Genomic DNA, 19,785 nt, shown 5'->3' with positions numbered 1-19,785 from the left:
AGGGCCTCGCCTTTCAGGCGTCCGGTGGCTTGGATGTGGGATGTCTAGCCCCCACTAATTCTGTATTTGGGCAAATTTCTTCCCCTCCTGGGGCCTCAGATTCCTCCTCTGTAAAATGACACAGGAGTCCCGGTTCTGAATTAAGCCACTTCTGAGACTCAGGCATGAACATCTGGGGTTTGAAGCCCGAGCTCCACAGACTCCAGGCCCGTGCAGCCTCCCTCTGCGTCTCGTATCTGCATCAGCAGAGTGATGAGATGGGCCTGGATCCGTGTTTTTCAAACTGTGGGTCAGGACCCACGGGTGGGACAGGGAATCTGTTTAATGGGTTGTGACCAGTATTTCAATGACACGGTGCCAGACAGGAGGGAAGCTAAGAGCACATCATACGTAGCAGGGTAAGTATTGTTTTATGAAACGTGTGTTTCAGTTGTGAGCGCATATGATGGTGTGAACTAGGCTGTGAAATCGAATGCATTTCTTCTAAGGGTCCCATTTGGACAGAAGTTTGGAAGCCGTGAGCCCGGCTGGTCGTCCAGGCCTCTGGCTAACGGCTGCCCAGCTTGGCCAAGCTGTGCGGGGGGCACCTGCACCCAAACCTTTATGCTTGGACCTGGCTCTTCAAGGAATCTGGGATGAAGTGGCCTTCTGGTGAGGGGAGGAGGGTCCAGCTTCGGGGTTTGACAGCGGTGGGGATTAAAAAAAAATAAAAATAAACAGCAGGAGAGGAGTCGACCTGTGATTGCTCTGCGTCGCGAGTTCTGTTTTAGAGGCTTAAAAAGACCCCTCCCCCCTTCTCTTTCCAGAAGAACCGAATGCACATAAGGTCGCCAGCCCACCCTCCGGACTTGCGTACTCTGATGATGTCCTGGACTATGGCCTCAAGCCATACAGCCCCCTCCCCAGTCTCTCTGGCGAGCCCCCCGGCCGATTCGGAGAGCCGGATAGGGTAGGGCCCCAGAACTTTCTGAGCCCGGCCAAGCCAGCGGGGGCCTCGGGCCTGAGCCCTCGGATCGAGATCACTCCATCCCACGAACTGATGCAGGCAGGGGGGCCCCTCCGCGTGAGAGACACTGGCCTCCTGGGGGAGCAGGCGCCCCTGGCGGGCGTGGCCGCCAGCCCGAGGTTCACCCTGCCCGTGCCTGGCTTCGAGGGCTACCGCGAGCCGCTTTGCTTGAGCCCCGCTAGCAGCGGCTCCTCTGCCAGCTTCATTTCCGACACCTTCTCCCCCTACACCTCGCCCTGCGTCTCGCCCAATAACGGCGGGCCCGACGACCTGTGTCCCCAGTTTCAAAACATCCCTGCTCATTATTCCCCCAGAACCTCGCCAATAATGTCACCTCGAACCAGCCTCGCTGAGGACAGCTGCCTGGGCCGCCACTCGCCCGTGCCCCGTCCGGCCTCCCGCTCCTCGTCGCCTGGTGCCAAGCGGAGGCATTCGTGCGCCGGGGCCTTGGTTGCCCCGCTGCCCGGAGCCTCACCCCAGCGCTCCCGCAGCCCCTCGCCGCAGCCGCGGGACGACGGCGCCCCCGCTGGGTACCCCCCCACGGCCGGCTCTGCCGTCCTCATGGATGCTCTGAACAGCCTTGCCGCGGACTCGCCTTGTGGGATTCCCACCAAGATGTGGAAGACCAGCCCCGACCCGTCGCCCGTGCCTGCCGCGCCGTCCAAGGCCGGCCTGCCCCGCCACCTCTACCCGGCCGTGGAGTTCCTGGGGCCCTGCGAACAGGAGGAGAGGAGGAACTCGGCCCCCGAGTCCATCTTGCTGGTGCCGCCGACTCAGGCCAGCTGGGTCAAGCAGCTGGTGCCCGCTATTCCCATCTGCAGGTGAGTCGGCCTTTAAACACCATTCGTTCTATGATTTCGTGTCCAGAGAAGCTTTTCTGGCCGTGAGCATGGGATTCAGAGTTAGCCAGACTGGTTTTAAATCCCGGCTCTCCATTTACCAGCTGTAAGACCCTGAAAAGAAAGGAAGTTCAATTCCACAGTTTGCCCATCTGTAAAATGGGTATAAGGTTACCTGGTTTCCTGGGTGGTGGTTATGAGGTCATAGGGTGAATGTGATGCTCATATGGCACCTGGCTCCTTCATTCATTTATTTGATGAGTATTTATCAAACACCTACTGTGTGCCAGGAACTGTTGCTATAGGTGTTGGGGAGATAGTGGTGAACAAAATAGGCAAAAATGTCTGCCTTCACGGAGCCGACGTGCCCCTAAGCACAAAGCTAGCCTTAACAAGTGCGATTTTCTGTCTTATAAGAGGAATCGATATTTGTCGGCGTCTGCGAGGTACCTCGAGACTGTAATCAGTAACATGGAGGCCCTAAAAAATGCATGAGCCATAATCCTCAAGGAGCTCAAAATCTTGGCACGCCCAGAGGAGCTGTAGGTAGCAGCAGCATGTAGGCCTGGGCTCTCTCAGGACTGGATCTGAGCCCTGGCTTTGCCTTTCCCTGGCTGTGTGATCACCCGCTGGCATCTCTGGTGCTGCTATCATGCTGTGCCCGTAACAGACATCACTAATCATGCAGGAACCTCTTTCTCACCAATGCACTTTTTCCATGCCATGCCCAGGGCAGACATTGCTAATCAATCAGGACCTTCCTTCTCATCGAGCACCTTTCTGGGCCTTGGTTTATTCCCTATGAGATGAGGATAATAATAGTACGTATCTCATGGTGTTTTTTCAAGGATAAAGTGAGGTGATATATGTCACACTCTTGGCATTGAACCTGTACAAAGTAAGAGCTCAAACAAAGGTGCCGCTCTTATTGCTGTGAGGAATCTTCTTCATCTGGAGGAAGCACCTTTGTCGCTTCCTCGTTGACAAGCCTCGCGCTAGGAGATTGAGCTGCCAGTAGCCTTCAGAGTAATGATAGTGACAGTAATAATCGCCGGTATTTAAGAATGCTTGCGATGTGCCAGGTACAATTCTCAGTACTCTCCATGTATTATTTCAATTAATTCTCACATAAACCTGGCTCGATATTATTTTTACCTTCATTTTGGAGATAAGAAAAATGGAGTACACAGTGGTTAGGAGCAGATATTATTCTATCCATTCTCTTAGATGGAGAATCTGAAGCCTTGTGCTATTACTATTATCCCAATGGTTTTCAAAGGGTCGTTGGTTTTTAGCAAGGAGAAGCCTCTTTTTCTTTTCTCATGAAATGTTGAATACCAAAATAAATAATGGTAGAGAGTTTTGATTGGTGTGGGGTTGAGAGTAGCCAAGGGCCCTGTTCACTAGGCCTGGCTTACCCCCGACACCAGGCCGAAGTGGACCCAGACGAGCTTCTAGTCTGGCATTTCCTCCAAAGCATGTTCTGAGAACACCGGGGCCATAGTAGGTCAATCGGTGTCCCTTAGGAAAAGGAGTTTCTGGGTTTAACGGAGTTAAATAGATGCTTTTGTGTAGAGGCCACTCCTACTTGTGGATGGAATGAGCAGTGATTTCAAAGACTGGCCACAGAGTTCTGAGTTCTGGGACGAAAGTGTCACAGAGCCACCTTGAGAAATGCTGATCAAGGCCAGCCTCTGGCACAGGTTGAGAGACCTGGGCTCAGGGAGGTGAAGTGACATGCCCATGATCACTCAGCTAGTTAATGACTGAGTTGGAAATTAGAATCCAGGATTCCTGAGTTCTTGTTCTTTCTGCTAAATCTCAATCTCCAAAACTTGACTTATTTAATGATTGGGAGTGGAGAGGAGCGTTAATATAAAATATGATAAAGCCACATTTACCTGAGACTTTATTGTCTGTAAAGTCCTCCCCTCTGCATTCTGTGGCTTTATCTGAGAGGTTCTGATGTGTTAGGGTCCTTTAGTCCCTAGCAAGTGCCAATCTATGCCAACCAATGAGATATTTGCAAGGATTTTCTGTAAGATTGAAAAGAAGGGCATTCATGGAAGTCTCGTGATAATATTTATCTCAGGTTGTGTGGACAACTCAGTAGAGGGTGGAATTTAAATGCAGGATTTCAGACTGCCTCCAGTCTTCTGATTCTTAAGATCGTATTTCAGTTCTCAAAGACTTACTCCAGAACAAACAGCATTAGAAGTTGGTACTTAGGGATATCCCACTGAATCTTCTACTTACTTAATTTTTTGATACTTCTGAAGACACAGGGGCGAAGTGAATTTTTTATGAGCCTTAATTTGCAAACTTTACAATTTTAAACTTGAATACAAGATGAGAGTAAGAGTATTTACCACCTACGGCACCTTGGCTGTAGCAGAAGCTTGAAGGCCTGTTGACACTGTAACTAAGGTAGAAATAAAGGCACTTTGAGCATCCTAAGACATCAGGGTAAGAGGGGCTTCAGCAGACAATGTGGTTGGAAAGAAGGGATTGAGATTTGCTTGCATAGCGAGGATACAATTTTAAGATCAATTGTCAATTCAGGTTGGACTCTGGCACTGATGGAGTTTATGGGGTGCCATCCCCTTCCATTCTCCCCTCGATATTGATATGCTAGGGAAGGGATGGAATTGGCTTCATTGCAAGTGCTTAACTAAGTCCAGTTGATAACTAAGTCAGCTTCTCGCAGCTCTGGGTTTAGTGAGAAAGAATATCCTGATTGGATTAATGATTTCTGCCATATGTGAAAAATCAGGACATGATGACATAAATCCATGCTTTGAACTTCAAAGCTACTTTGAATATACAGGGGTTCTTTGAAATAAAACTGCTCATTTATTCATTCATTTATCTATCCATCCATCTGCCCATCCACCCACCCAGCGAACATTCACTGAGTGCCTCTCAAGTGTCAGGCATTGTTCTAGAGTCATTCCATAAATGCGATGTTTTCTTGGACCTATTTTAAGGAAATTAGTAATAAGATAAGAGACACTACAGAGATGCGGTTAGAGCCCTGGACTAGGAGTCAAGAGACGTAAATTGGATCCTTGGCTCCATCTTGCTCTGTGATTTTGGGACAATGTCTTTAGGTTCTCCGAGGATCTGAAGGAATGATCTAGATAGATGGTCAAGACCTCAGTCAACTCTTAGATGACATAATTCTAACCACATATCAAGTGTGCTTGCTGTGTGTGCTGAATAGGGTTGAAATTCCATATTAAAATGCAACTTAATGGCATGCCTTATAACTTCAAAGACCTTGCAATTTCAGATGTAGAGGCATGTATATCCAGTGGTGTAACTAAGATTGTTTACAGGAAATAACTATTTATTTGAAATGTACAATATATACAGGAAAAAAATTATAGCTAGTATTTTTTTTTTGAGCACTTCTCGTACTAAGCTCTTTATATAATCTCAGTATCCCCATTTCACAGTTGAGGACACGAAGGCCCAGGAAGGTAGATGCATTTGCTCAAAGTCACACAGGTAGTTAGAAGTGGAGCTGGGACTTGAAGTTGGATATGTGACTCCAGTCATGCTCTTGACCTTTACTCTTCATTTAATATTAGGGGGTCTGAGTGGTTCAGCTCATCCATACCTGAACCAGACACCTCTCTATGGCTGGGTATTCTGCACTTGACATGATAAGCACCGTGACTGGAAATGTCCTCTCCCTAAAATTTACTTTGAATTGAGATCATCGGACATAGAAATAAGAGCTTAAACAACTCTCAGATGCCAGCCACCTAGTGCACTTGTTATGTGGTTATAGGAGACCGAGGTTAAGAAAGCGAAGTTCCTTGACTAATGTCACATGGCGTGTTGGTGACACATGTGGGTCCTCTGATGCCCACTGTAGTGTTCCTTCTCCTGCATGCACTCCTCAGGAAAAGGAAAAAATCCTGGCTAAGGATTTTTTTTTTTAGAGGTGGGGATGTGATACTCTTCAAAATTCCCAGAGGAAAAGAAGTTGTAACAGCTAGAAACACGCTAGAACTAACATATAATGAAACTAGCTTCATCAATTCAGTGAATTTATTCACTACCTTCATCAAGACGAAAGAGAAAGCAAAGAAAAAAGATTTCTATCTTTTGAAGAGCCTTACCCATTGTGTCTGAGAAATATCTGCTTCCCAACAGCCATCGTTTCATTCATATGTACACTGGACATGATTTTTAGAAAAGGGACCATTTATACTTATTGTACAAGTTGACTGATTCTGATTTATTGTACACACGACTGATTCTTTTTCCTCCTTCAGTATCCCAGTGACTGCATCCCTCCCTCCACTCGAGTGGCCACTGTCCCACCAGTCAGGCTCCTATGAGCTGCGGATTGAGGTGCAGCCCAAGCCACACCACCGGGCCCACTATGAGACAGAAGGCAGCCGAGGGGCTGTCAAAGCCCCAACCGGTGGCCACCCTGTGGTTCAGGTATGGACTTGAATTCTTTTTATTTTGCGTCCCTTATTTTTTTACTGGATGATTCACTTCTGCTAAGTCACTGCCTGTTGCTTTTTAGGTTGAGGTATGTGACTCAGCCTCTTACTCCTCAGAGGGGTGGGAAATTTAAGATTGAATTAGTATCTGAAGCTAATGCAGCTACTGAGAATCCAGAGGAGAAAGTTGCCTTGAGCTGGATAAGGACGGAGATGGTATTCATGTTCAAGCCACTTCTTCCCTACTCTTTCTGACTGAGAAACTGCTAGAGTTTGGCAGACATTTGTATGTTGACAGAAGTTTCTGAAGCCATCATTTTGTGTTTAAACTTCAGATGAGAGTCTATAGAGGAAAATCAATATACTCTTGTAAAATATAGAAAAGTAGAAGAAATTAAAACTCTACATAATAAAACTGCCTGAAATAACTATTATTAGCATTTTGATGTATTTCCTGTTGCCTCTTTTCTATTCACAAACATGGCAGTGTCTATGACTATACGTTTATATACTCGATGTTATAGTAGTTTGTACTCTGATTTTTTTTTTTACTTCACATTTTACCATGAGCATTTCCTCTTGTTTTTTTTCTTAATAGTTATCTTTCATGTCAGTGGCTTTTAATTCATCCTCAGATTTTTTTTTTTTATAAGATTTTTTTTTTATAAGATTTTTTTTTTTCTTTTTTCTCCAAAATAGAGTTGAAATCTTTTTAATTGTATAGTCTGGTTCACCAGCAACTGCTGATTGGTACCTACCAATCGTTTATATTAATTTAACTTTTTAAAGTATTTCCCTTCAAGTGGAAATGAGAAGCCTATGATGACAATCTGATGCATCAGAACCCTTTAGAGTAGTTGTTAAAAATACAGATTCTTGAGCATTCCCTGGAATTAGTTAATTAGAAGCTATGTGACATGAGTAGAATTCAGACAACAAACAAACAAACCCCAGCTCCCCAAATCTCTGCAGGTGCTCTGGGTGTGTACACCTGGTTAAGGACTTTTATGATAACGTTAGGAACTTATAGATCCTGGCAGATGCTTTTTCTAAATCTGACATCACTGCCATCTTGGGATCTGTTTCTATTCATTGCGTCTTTTCCTTGACCATGAGTCCCATCTTCCTCTTTCTTTGCATGTCTAGTAATTGTTGACTATATTCTGACATCGTGATGATAATATATACTGGGCATTGTAGAGACTCTGGATTTTGTTATTTTCCTCTAAAGGCTAATCTATTCGGGGTTGGGAACCTCCTGGCTTGGAGGATGGTGTTAGTCTGTGTGTTTGAGTCAAAGCCTTTGGTTGTAATGAGAAACTCATTCAAAGCAGATTAGAAAAAGGAGATTGTATGAGGGGACTGCTGGGCTAGGGCGTAAAACCAGGCCGGGAGACTCAACTCAAGAAGCACCTGGACTTGGGAAGTCAAGGTTCAAGACACTTCTTTGCTCGGTCAGGATTTATTCTGCAAGTATTTGTTGGGCGTCTACCTTTTGTCATATGCTGTGCTTGATACTGATATATATATATGAAATATAATGAATAAAAAAGTTATGAACTCTTTCTTCATGGAGCTCGTGAAGCTAGGGGGAAGGAGTCACTGACTAATTACGTAAATGATAAAATTACAAACTGTGGCAACTGGCATGAGGGAAAGCCCTTGGGGCTCTGGTTGTGTAAGACGGGGGACGAACATCTGTTAAGATTTTCCTGAGGAAGAGACTAGAGCCGAGATTGCGTGGGAGGAATAGCATGTGCAAAGGCCCGGAGGCAGAAGGAACCACATCAGAGGACCTTAAGGAGTCTGGCGTGACTGGAGTATGAAGGGCCAGAGAGAGAGGGGAGAGAGGCGGGAAGGGACCAGGGCATGCAGGGCCTGGATAGCCACGGGGGAGAGTTTGGCTTTTATTCTGAGATGACAAAAGCAGGAAAGAAACATGACTTGATTAGGGGTTTGATAAGACCCAACTCTAACTGCTTCTTGGGGGTTGGAGCTGAGATAAGGAACAGAGCCGGGAGCTTCCGTCCATGGTCTCTATGCTTGTAGGGCTTCTTCATTCTCTGATCATTCGACAAACGTTTGCGGAGCACTCCTATGTACCAAGCATGGTTCTAGGTTCTGGAATATGGTATGAACAAAATAGCCAGAAATCCTCACGCTCGTGAACTTACAGTTGAGCAAGATGGTAATAGATAACACTTAGCGAGTGTTTACTGTGTGTCAGACTCTGTTCCGAGTGTTGTGTGGATTAACTTATTTAATCCTTAAAGAGCCCTATGGAGCAGGTTACGGTTAGTTTAGGGAGATGTCAAGGAACCTGTTCAAGGTCATAGCTGTTGAGTGGTGGACCTGAGACCCAGGTGTCTGGCTCTACCTGCTACACCACTGTCCCGATCTTCTGCGTTTCTCTTCAGGCCAGCTTTCCCTGCCTGATGGAAAAATGCCCACACCTCCTGCCTATGACTTTTATATGCTCTTCCAATTCCAGCCCCCTTACCAGCTCACTGGGGCCCAAATCCTTGTTCTCAGTGAGATTCTAATTGGTCCTGTTTGGGAAGGGTGCCACCCACTGGTCCAGTTAACTCAGCCAGAGCGGACAGGCCGTGTGAGGTGCTAGGCTCTGTTCACCCATTCATCAGGGCCTAGGGCCATGGAAAGTTCCAGAGAACAGAATGGGCTGAATGTGCAGTTCAAAAGACACCTGCTATACCGTATTGGAAGTTCACGCCCCTCCTTCCAACAGCCCCCAAAGATCCATCCTTTTTCTTGCTCATATCTTTGAAAACTCAAAGTGTGACTTAAAAATCTGTAGCCGTATTCTCAAAAGACACAAAACGAAGTATTTAAAAAAAAAAAATCATTTGAATAGCGTGTTCTCTTTAAAATGAAATGTGCTAACCTCTGCTTTTTTTAGCGTAGGAAGTCAGTTTAAAAAAAAAACTCCTTTGAAAAAATGAAGGAAAGAGGGGACCTTGAGACGATGAGTGCTCTTAACCTTTAAGGAGGTGTGAAAACCCCATTCAAAATCTGGAGGGTGCCCCTTTGTTCCCAGAAGAGCAACCAAAGCCCCATTTTTGTACCTTGCCTAGAAACTTCTGCTGGTTTCTTTCTTGGTCTCTGTCTGTCCCTTTATCTCGCCATCTGTTTCTATTTCTGTACTACGCCACGTCTCCTTTTACCTCTTCTCAATTATTGGTCCCCACCCTTCTCGTTTTTTATTTGCCACACTATAAAACTTAATCTTTTTTCGCATGCTTAGTGGTTTTATGCTCCTCTTTATATGGAAATAAAGTGAGTACAAGACCATTGCATTCTCTTCCTTTAAATATAAAATTTTAAATCTTAAACATATGCTGCATCTAGCTGGTTTTTTTTTTTTCTTCTTCCTGAGTGTCACTTGGTCTTGGAAGAAAGTTTGTTCCAAACCTTAAATGCTTTTCACATCTCCTGACTCATTCATTAGGCGAGCATTTTGTTGAGGACCTGCTGTGTGCTAGGCAGTGATAATATGACGGTAGGTGAGATCAACACAGCTCCTGTGTGGCAGAGCTCAGGGGGCACTGGAGGTGCCCAGGATGGTTTGGTGTAACCAAACATTGCCGAGATGTAGGTGGATCAGGGAGGCCAGGTAAGGACAATCTGGAATGACACATGGACTCTTAAGTAAGACATGGCGGCTGGTCAGAAGCTCATCTGTGGGATTCACAAGTCGGGGGTAATGTCTTCAACAAAACAAACCATGCCAGAGTACTTGGAAGACCTGCTTTAGAGGGAGGGTCTTGTCAAGGAGGCGACTTACCAGCTGGGACCTGGAGCAGGTGATAGAGCCAACGAAGAGAAGAATGATGCCCTTCCTCCCTCTGTCTCGCTATCTCTTGGTGGTAGGAGAGCGTTCCATGCACAGAGCACAGCTCGTGTAAAGGTCCCGAGGCAGGGAAGAACTTGGTGTGTCTGAGGAGCTGAAGGGGGGCCAGTGTCACGTGTGTTTAGCTCGAAGGGTGACGGGTTGGCAGGACCAGGACATGCAAGACTCATAAGCCAAGGCGAGGAGCTAGAGTTTTATTTCGGGGGAAGGGAATGACGAGTTTTGAATAGGGGAGGGAGGTGATTCTGATTTAATATTTTGAGGATCACACGGTTTTTCTCTAGGGAGTGGGTTAAAAGGACTAAGAGGGGAAGCAAGGAGATGAATTCAGCAGGCTGCGGCGTGGCTAAGTGAGAGAGCGAGGTGGTGAGGATGAGGAAGTAGCAGCGGGAAAGGAGGGGGTGGATTCTGTGGTGTGGTCTTCTGGACTTGGTGCTGGCTTAGATGTGGGAGGTGAGGGAGCACCTGGGCTGGAAGATGGTGTCATAGGCCAGGTGGGATGACTTGGAGAGGAAGTCATTTTCCTAGCGGAAGATTATGAGTTCTGTTTGGGGTGTAGGAAGGGCTTGCGAGATGTCCAAGCAAAGATGTCAAGTAGGTAGTTGGGTATATGAGCCTGGAGCTCAGGAACAAAGTCCCGGACTTTCTAATTCTCAGGCCCCTGGAATGGCTTAGACCACACACATGCGCCATCACTCACGGGCTTGGCGTGTGTCCGCTTGGCGCGTGTCCGCTTGTTGCTACCCTCGGTAGCAACCTGCATCTCTCCAGAAGCGATGCGCTGAGGAGAGAGAGGATGGAGAAGCAGTATCACACACAGACAAGCTCACGAGGGCCAGGCAGTGAAAGGAAATGGCCGGATGAGTCAGGGAGAAACGGGGTGCTGGAGAGTAGGGCCCAGAGTGTGCGCCTCGTCTCTCGGAGGCAGCCCCTCTTCGGCTCCCGTTGGTTGTGCCATGCGGGGATGTGGGTCCAGCGCTGCTAGGTTTTACAGTTATTTTTTCAAATCTGAATTTTTATGTGAAATTTCTGATGATTACGTTGGGGCTACTAAATCCAACTTTAGGTTAACTTTGGCTCAGGGCAAATAGCCTCCAGTTCGAATCCTGTGGGGGGTAAATAAGGGCTACATTACTTCAAAGTTTATCAAGTAGAAAGGGCGATAAGAGCGAGGCTATATTTCTATGATTTCTAAGAATTGTCCAGCTCAGGAGGGAGCCAGGCCCAGCAGACTCTCCTACAGAGCTCTGAATCCCATTGAAATAGGTGAAGTTTATGGTTTTTTCTTGGGAGCCAGAGAATCTTAACTCGTTTGTCTGACTTTGACCCGTTGGGACCAGTTGAGACAGGGAGCCACTCGACTCACCTTGGAAGAAGCACACGCCTCTGGTGGACCGCTGCCATCATCTCCTCATTCCGTTTCCGGACAGGACACACTGGTCCATTGGTGGCTTAAATGTCCGTTCATAGGTGGCTTTGTGAGACTGGGCTTTATGTGTTTCCCCAACTCTTCACCTTTTGAGATCTAATAGTGCTCCACGTGAGAGTGGCCTGTATAATGCCATTGCCATTTAATCCTCCCCCTGCCTGCCTCCAGACCCTTGAACCATATTCCTGCCGAGAAATTCCCAGTAGAGGACACTTCATTTTATTCCTTATCCATCCGTGTGCTGGGACTTTCAAAAAATGTTATTCTTACCTCTCCCTGGGACATGTTTTCGACTGAAAAACAAGAAAAGATTGGAAAGCCATCCTTTTGGTTAGAAAGCGATCAAAATATGAGACCGTTTAACCACAGCGCACACATCAGTGTTCTTGATTCTTTCAAACAGATGTTCAGACATATGGAGAAACGTGGATAGTTCCTTTAGGAGAGAGTCCTCACAGATGCAGAAACCTGATCGCTGTTTCATCCTGGCTAACAGCAACGAGCTTCGTTGCAGGGCGAAGAGTCGGGGGGCCAGGGGCGCACCTGTTCAGGTTACCGCCACCCCCCTCCAATCCAGGGGAGGCCAGTTAAGTCTCCAAGCTTTCAGCTCATAAAATGGATTTCCTCTCGTTGGATTTCAGCTCTTGTACTATCTGCAACTCGCTTTGAATTATATCTGAGAGAGGGAAGAAAGGAGCCAGGCGGGATTTTCTCCTTGCCAGGCGAAGCTGGAGTCGTGACATTGAGCAGTGCTTCCTTTGGCAATTGGCTGGCACGTTGGCGTCTATTGGACTAACGACATTTTGTCCTCGGCGAGCCCCGCAGGCAGCTCTTGCTGATGCTAATCTGTCTGGATCAGGGCTGCTGTGTTTGCTTCTACAGAAGGTTCAATCAGACCTTCTGGAAAGGGAAGGGAGAGGGGAGCGAAATGGTGAGCGGAGGCTCAAGCTTCTGGCGTGTTTTGAGATCACTGGGGGGCCCTTCGCTCCTTCAGTCCGTGGTCAGGAATGTTTATTAAGCACCTTCTATGGGCTAGGCACCGTTCCAGGCGCTGGGAATCCAGCAGTGAACAAAACAGACAGAAATTCCTGCTCCCGTGGAGCTGACGTTCTGGCTGTGGGGAGATAAACAATAAATCTAATAAATAGGAAAATTAAATAGCACGTGGAAGGTGATAAGTGCCACGGGATGAACTAGCAAGGCCAGGGCCATGGGGAGTGGTCACATAAGTGGCATTTGAGCAAAGAAGGAGATGAAGGACTAGGAGGTGCGGGGACCTGGGGCGGCGTGCTGCCCACTGAGGGGACATCGGGGACAAGCTGAGTGCAGTCTAGGAACAGAGAGGAGGCCTGTGCGGCAAAAGCAGGGTGACCAGACGGGGTCCCGGAGGAAAGAGGATGGGCGGATTCGGGCTTTGGACACTGTTTGAGGACTTGTGCTCTCCGTGAGGTGGGAGCCGGGGGTGGGTGGGGTCTGCTTTAGGTTTTAGCAGGACCCCTTCAGCTGCCACGCTGATGAGCGTGGACTGTGGGGCATTGGAGGGAGAAGCAGGAGATGGCTGAGGAGCTGCTGCAGGGGACCAGGCCCGAGAGGCTGGTGGCTGGACCAGGGCTGGAGGTAGAGGGTGTTCAAAATGATTGGATGCTGGGTATATTTTGAAAGTCGGACTAACTGGAGGTTTTGCAAGATTGGCTATGGGCGAGAGGCATGATATGGCTGTAGTCTTGGGGAGGCCACAGTCCATCTCTGTCCATCAAGGTGACCCCGTCCGTCCCCACTGAGATTCTTCCCATTTTCCAAGGGAACCCATCCCCTAGAGATGGCTCGACCCAGCCTTTTCATTTAAAGATGGGGATGGGGTGGGTGGGTATGCCGATCCATCCTCATCACCTGCTCCTCATCTATACCAGTCTCCTGATTATAACACCGGTGATTCGTTTAGAAAACTTGTTAAAAGAGAACAGCCTAAACCAAGTGCTTCTGTGGGTCAAATGCAACCCCCTGTGTGTGACCTTGACCTCCAGGGGTGAGCCAGGAGCTGACGAGAGGAGATGGTATCCAGGGTAGGAGCTGGTGCAGGCAGAGTTGTGGGGTGATGAGGAGGTGCAGGGCTGGGTGGTACCAATCTCGTGCCAAAGACACTCCGACGGTAAGCAAGGAGTGCTTTTAGTTCACGGTGGAAGATAAATTGCCGTGAGTAATGGGCATCAGAACAATATTGTCGCCAAATGTAGGGAGGAAACAGCTTCCGGAATCTTGGAGAAACAATTGTTTCAAAAAGAAAGATTAGTTCTGAAGCTTCCAATATGCCTGGCAACCAGCAGGAACACCTAGAGGAAACTTCATCTGCTCCACAAACGATTTTTCGGGTCCCTCCTTTGGTCTGGGCACGGTGGCGTGATGCTGAAAGCTACACTTACTGAGCGCTTACTGCATACTTCCCTTCAGGCGACCTCCTTAATCTTTGCGATGAGGGCATGGAATAGAGGTGGTAGAATTACAACTCTCATTTTACAGACAAGGAAATGGGGACACTGAGAGGTTAAGCAACTTGCCTGAGGTCACCCAGCGGGTGAGCAATGGCATTGGTTTGGATGTAGGCGGTCCGAGGCCTGGGCCGCCCCTGAGCCATCCATCTGTGCCGTGTCTTGGAAGTAGAAAGAGCTGGTTGTTTGGAGCTTTGGGATGCTGGGCAACCGGTTTGGCTGCAGTTTCTTCAGGTATCAAGTGAGGAAGACCTCCATCTTAGAGGTTATTTGCTTTGTCTAGTCAAGAGTCGTTCGGATTCTATGCAGAAGTGCCCAGCATGGTCTTTGGCACAAAGCAGGCGTTGGCTCCACCGTTGTTCTTTCTTGAGAAATACAGCGAGTGGTATAGATTTGGGATCTTTTGAGCTCTATTAGCCTAAGGTTAGATTCCATTCAGGCCTTTTCTGGTTGAGATAATCAACGCTGACACTAATCTAGGATAGATATTGAGAGCACATTGTTTGTTTTTCACACGTATGGTCTTATTTCATCCTTGCAGGCACACGGTGAACTGGGGCTATTTTTCCCATTGTACAGATGGATGCAGAGGCACAGTCGGGGGTGGCTTAAAGTCAGGCACCTGGGCAGAAGTGGTGCCCTGAGCTTGGCTTTTAGCTTCTGGGTTCTCATCTTTCCACTTAGCCATTCGTTCATCCATCACCTGCTCCCAGCCGGCTCAGGGTTGAGCCCCATTCTGGAGTAAAATGAAGTCTGAATGCTTGTGGCGGGGCTCTAGCTGGGGGTGACATGAGGGAGAGCTTGGACGGGGCTTAGGAAAGGCCCCACTGCAGCAGCAGCTTTGGGCAGACGTGCTTCTAAATGGTGTGATTTGAGCCCTGGACCCAGATTTGGGTGTTCAGGTCCTGCCCTCGCCTCTGCTTTCTCCACTGAGGGACCTTGGGCAAAGCAAAGACTTTAAAAGGAGGCATCTTCTGGAGGTGGATTTCAAGCACGTGGTAGCTCCAGCAGGCTGCAGGAGGAGGAGACTGCGACCCCACCTGGGACCCGTCTGGAGGCCTGAACACCCTCACCCTGACTGTCTGCAGGCTGGTGTGCAGGAGGCTCTCCCTCCCCAGCTGGCCCCGCCCCCTCCCAGGTGTCCTGTGGGTTTAACAGGTGGGAGAGTGGTCACAAGATCTGTTTATCAAACCGTCAGTATTTTCTAGTTTGGTCCCATGAATGAGACTCATCACTTCCTCAGAAGGCGTCAGCTCCACCGACAACAAAATCCTTACCTGGCCCATGAGGGTGGACAGATTTTCCCAGGGCACCTGTTCCCTCTGTGAGGGCAGCGGAGCCAGTCTCTGGACCTGGGAGACAGCGTCGAGGTTAAAGCCACTCGTCCTGAGCCTCCTGGAAGGCTGTGGGCTGACTCTGCCCATCATCACATCTGTTTATTGAGCACTTACTATGTGACAAACGATTCACATGGAGTGGCTCAGGCCGGCATGTTGTCCCTGCTTTGTGAATGGGGAAACGGAGGCTCAGGGGCATTGAGTGGTCTCAAGTGACAAAGAGGCTGGCCCTGACCGAGCTTTTCCCGTGTGCCAGCTGCAGGCGGTAGTGATGCTGTTATTAACTCCATGTAGAGATAAGGAAACTAAGGCTCAAGGTCACACAGCTCATGAGAGGGGATGATACGGAACCTGCCTCCTGGATCTTTGCAAGGAATAAATGACAATATGGTCAAGTGCGTGGAACAGGGCCTGGGCCGCAGCGAGTGCTCAGTATCTGCTTGCTGTTCTTGTTTCTTCTTATTGTTAGTTTTCTTTTGCACCATCCTGGTAGGATAAAAAGGGAGTGTTTGTTTTCACAAAGAAGTTTTGATTTCGTGCTGTGACCCCAGAGCCGAGATGGGTGTGAGTTAGATACTGATGACATGGATGCCATTAGTGGCCCTCATTTCCACGCGTGCTCTTCGCAAGGTCAGAGGACTTGCTCAAGGTCATGCAGCCTGGATACGATGGAGCTGATTTAGAAGCACGTCTGTCGGGCTCCTCGGCCAAACCATTTCCACTGTTCTCTACAGTCCTCAGGCCCACCGCTTAGGAGTAGCAGGTTCTGAACGTTCTGATCCAGGTTCGAAAAAGTTAGGGTGGGCGTGAGTGTGTATGTAAACACAGACACGCGTATGTCAATTATTTACATCTTGTATGTATAAATATACACACATACACATGTATATATAGCCCTGGATTTATGTGTAGATGTGCGTAAGTGCATATGTTTGCGCTCCCTGCCTTTTTATCCAATTATGGGTTTCTTTTATTTTCTCTTGTTTTACATATGTGTTCATTGCGTAACACACATAGGAAAGTACTGCTGTGACCGCTCTGGCGTATTTCCTTTGAGTCTTTTTATCTCGCGCTGGCAAACTCAAGCTCATCGTGCTTAGCCCCTGCCCCCCTTACGTAGTCACGTCTGTACGAAGTTGTTTTCGTGAAACCAGGGGTGGAGTAGCATTTACCAAGATTCTAGTAAGATTTGCAATTGTTGTAAGTGCTGTCTCTGTATAAGCGATTATAATGCTCCCTTTATTTCTGGGCAGTATTTGGAGACACAGAGAAGTTAAGTAACTCGCCTCAGGTCACACAGGAAGTGGGTGTGCCATGAACTGAATCTAGATAGTTTAGCTCTCAAGCCGCAGAGAAGAAATAGACATCTTTAACGATCGATCTTGAGATAATTTTTGACGGGTGCTCCTAGGGGCTTTTATTGTTGCTTAAGTATTTTTGCAAAATTTAAGAAATCCAGTCTGGTCAAGCATCCAGTCAAATTTTTCCTTTGTTAGCTCGCCCAGGCCCGTGCCTTGTGTACGGGCGTCTCCCCACCCACCTGGCTTCCTTCCCTCCTTGCTTTGGTCATGGCAGCCAGCAGGCCCCTCCCAGGCACAGAACAATAGCCGGCTTGTGGGGGCTGCAGTGGACTGTGGGCTGCTGTTGATCTTCCCGAGCATGTCCTGGGGTAGCCTGCACTTGGGCTTGGAGAGGCAGCATCTCTAGGTCCCAAGTGCACGCTGTGATGATCTCAGACCTGTTCAGATGGTCCTGGGGTCTACCGACCTTCAGCCTTAGTTGTTCTCATCACACTAGTGGTTTGACTGTGCCCAAGGATAATCTGACCTTCTGGGGCGTTGGTCTTCCTAGTGGCAAGTTGGACAGAATGTTTATCTTATAGGATTTCTGTAGTAGATGAGAGTGTGTGTACAACCATTAGTACAGTACTGAGTGCAGACTTCTTTGTTTTTTTTTTTTTTTTTTTTAATAAATTAAGTTTTGGGGAGGAAATGCACTGCGTGGTGCAGAATTTCAAAGGTACGAAAGCTGCACAGAACAAGGCGCCATACCCGGCGGCCACCCCATACCCGGCGGCCACCCCATACTTGGCAGCCACCCCATACCCGGCGGCCACCTCTTCGCCCTGCGGCCCCAGTAGTTTTCTTGAAGATCCTTCCAGAAGGGTCTGTGTCTGTCCTGATGGTTGTTTTCACTGTCGTCATCACCATCATCAGCATTATACTTTATAAAGGACATGGCAGAAGCCCTGTGCATTTTAAATTCTCAGTCAATGATCGAGGCGGCTAGTACCGTGGAGCTTAGAATGACAGCGCTTTTCAGTTTTCTGGGAAGGAGGTGAAGCTGAGTTGATCCTGCCATCGTTTATGTAAGCAAACAGACCTTTCCTCAGGGAATTTAGGTGTCTGTCAGGGGACCCCATCTTCCTTAGCCGACACTTGTTATAAAACTGTAAATCCTGTTCTCATGAACAGTTTTTGTAACAACCTGCATCAGGTAAATGTTTGGATTTATCGGACCCCCCGCTGAGTGACAAAATAATCCATTAGTGTACACTGACTATGTCCCACATCTGGGCACATAACTTTTCTCCCTCATCAGAAAATGATCCACTGGGGACAAAAGCCATGGGTGGTACCAGCAAGGGCATCACGCCCCGATGAAACAGTAGCAAGAAAAGTGTTGACACACATCGATCGTGCTTTCGCCACGTGCCAGGTACTGTGCTGGGTGCTCCCCACTCAGTTTGGTGCACGGACCGGAAGCACAGACATCCCCTGGGAGTTTATTCAAAATGCCGAATCTCAGGCCCCACCACACCCTGCTGAGTCAGAATCTGACTTTTATAAGGTCCCCAGTTAGTTTGTGTGCACGTTAGAGTGTGAACACATTTTCTAAGACAGGGGTCCTCAAACCATGCCAGCCAAGTCCGGCCCGCCGCCTGCTTTTCTAAATAAAGTTTTATTGGCACACAGCCACACCGCTTTATTTCCATCTTGTATGGCTGCTTTTGCGCTGCAGTGGGAGAGTCGAGTCCTTGCAGAAGAGACTGTATGGCCTGCAAAGCCTGAAATGTTTACTCGCTTTACAGAGAAAGTTTGCTAACTGGAGATGGAGATGGAGCAGGGAACAGGGCAGACAAAACCTTGTTCCTCCACGGAGCTGGTATTCTGGTGGAGGGAGACGTATGGCAAACCAGTAAGTCTACGATCTATTAGGTGGTAAAAAAGCAGTAAGAAGGAAAATAAGGCAGGAGTGGGGATGGAAGATGATTGTGAGGGGTCGGGATGCTCTTTTAGGGAAGAACTTTCTGAAGAGGTGATGTTTAACCAGTGTTTCGAGTGCAGTAAGAGAGTAAGCTGTGTCCCTATATTTAGGGAAAAGGTAGGAGAGGGAAATGTTAGTGCAGAGGTCCTGAGGCAGACGCTTTCTTGGTGTCTCTTTAGGCGTCAATTCAGAGGTGGGAGCTGGCCAGTTTGATTTAGGGGTCAAGTATTGACAGCGTATGTGTTTTTCGTTTCCACATGACTGCGCTGTGGCAGTTCAGAGCCTTTTATAAGACCGCGGAATGTAGACAGAGGCCCCCAAGTCACAGCCCTGGGAAGTCTTCTGTGTGTCACCGGATAGTCGCACAGGCTGCGCACTGCACGAGGGCACTGTGGATCATGAGGGCACCATTCATATTTGCGTATTTATCAAGACAGTGTTCTGACGCATGCCTTCTAAGGGTGTAGAGGAAGAGGTGTCTTTCATTAATCTGCACGAAGTACCAGACAATTTAACAGTGGCTCTGGTGGTACAATTCTTCAAAAAAGAAAAAAATTCTGACCGTTAATGTCTTCAGGTTATGGACGTTCGTCAGTTTTTGCATCGCTTGCTTGGCTCACTCACATTGCCTACGTGGCTCTTTAAGGCATTTGGATTTCATTCTTAACAGTGAGAAAGGCATCTCTGCTCGTCTTGGAGACATCCCGACTCCATTCCTTCCTCTCTTGCAGATGGGGCACGCGCTGCTTCCTCCTTCCCACCCCCTAACCGACCAGACTGGCTGGGACAGCGAGGGAAGCCTTGTGAACTTCTGCCCCTGCCTCTGTCTTGCTGTGCGACCTCAGCCCACACACGTGTCCCCTCTGAGCTGTGGGAGCCTTGGCCCCAAAGCGAGGGGGTAGGAGCTTTGTAAACTCCTCCCATTTCTAAAGTTACATGAGTCTATGACTCAGAGTGACAGGTATCACCTGAGCAGAGGTGCCCGTGTTTAGTTTTTGTTCACTTCGAGGTGGGAGCTCGGCTGCTCTTCGACTTGGCCTTAACTTGCACGGTTTCCTTGCTCCCAAGTTGACTCAGTCAGGGGCTCGAA

The 19,785-nt window shown here is 48.1% G+C and overlaps 1 protein-coding gene across 7 annotated transcripts in view; it reads left to right on the top strand.

Annotated features, from left to right (window-relative positions):
- NFATC2 (nuclear factor of activated T cells 2) overlaps positions 1 to 19,785 on the top strand; it is a 145,666-nt gene that overhangs the window by 27,927 nt on the left and 97,954 nt on the right. For 6 of the 7 annotated variants that reach the window (XM_015597190.2, XM_015597193.2, XM_015597194.2 and 3 more), the window contains exons 2-3: positions 807 to 1,827; positions 6,132 to 6,303. In XM_015597190.2, coding sequence (XP_015452676.1) covers positions 807 to 1,827; positions 6,132 to 6,303 — 1,193 coding nt within the window. The remainder of the gene's footprint in view (positions 1 to 806; positions 1,828 to 6,131; positions 6,304 to 19,785) is intronic. The other variant, XM_025039982.1, reaches the window with a different exon arrangement.

This window comes from Pteropus alecto, unplaced genomic scaffold (genome assembly GCF_000325575.1).
Source record: "Pteropus alecto unplaced genomic scaffold, ASM32557v1 scaffold45, whole genome shotgun sequence".
Classification (NCBI taxonomy): Eukaryota; Metazoa; Chordata; class Mammalia; order Chiroptera; family Pteropodidae; genus Pteropus; species Pteropus alecto.
This window is presented reverse-complemented; position numbering and strand designations above follow the sequence as displayed.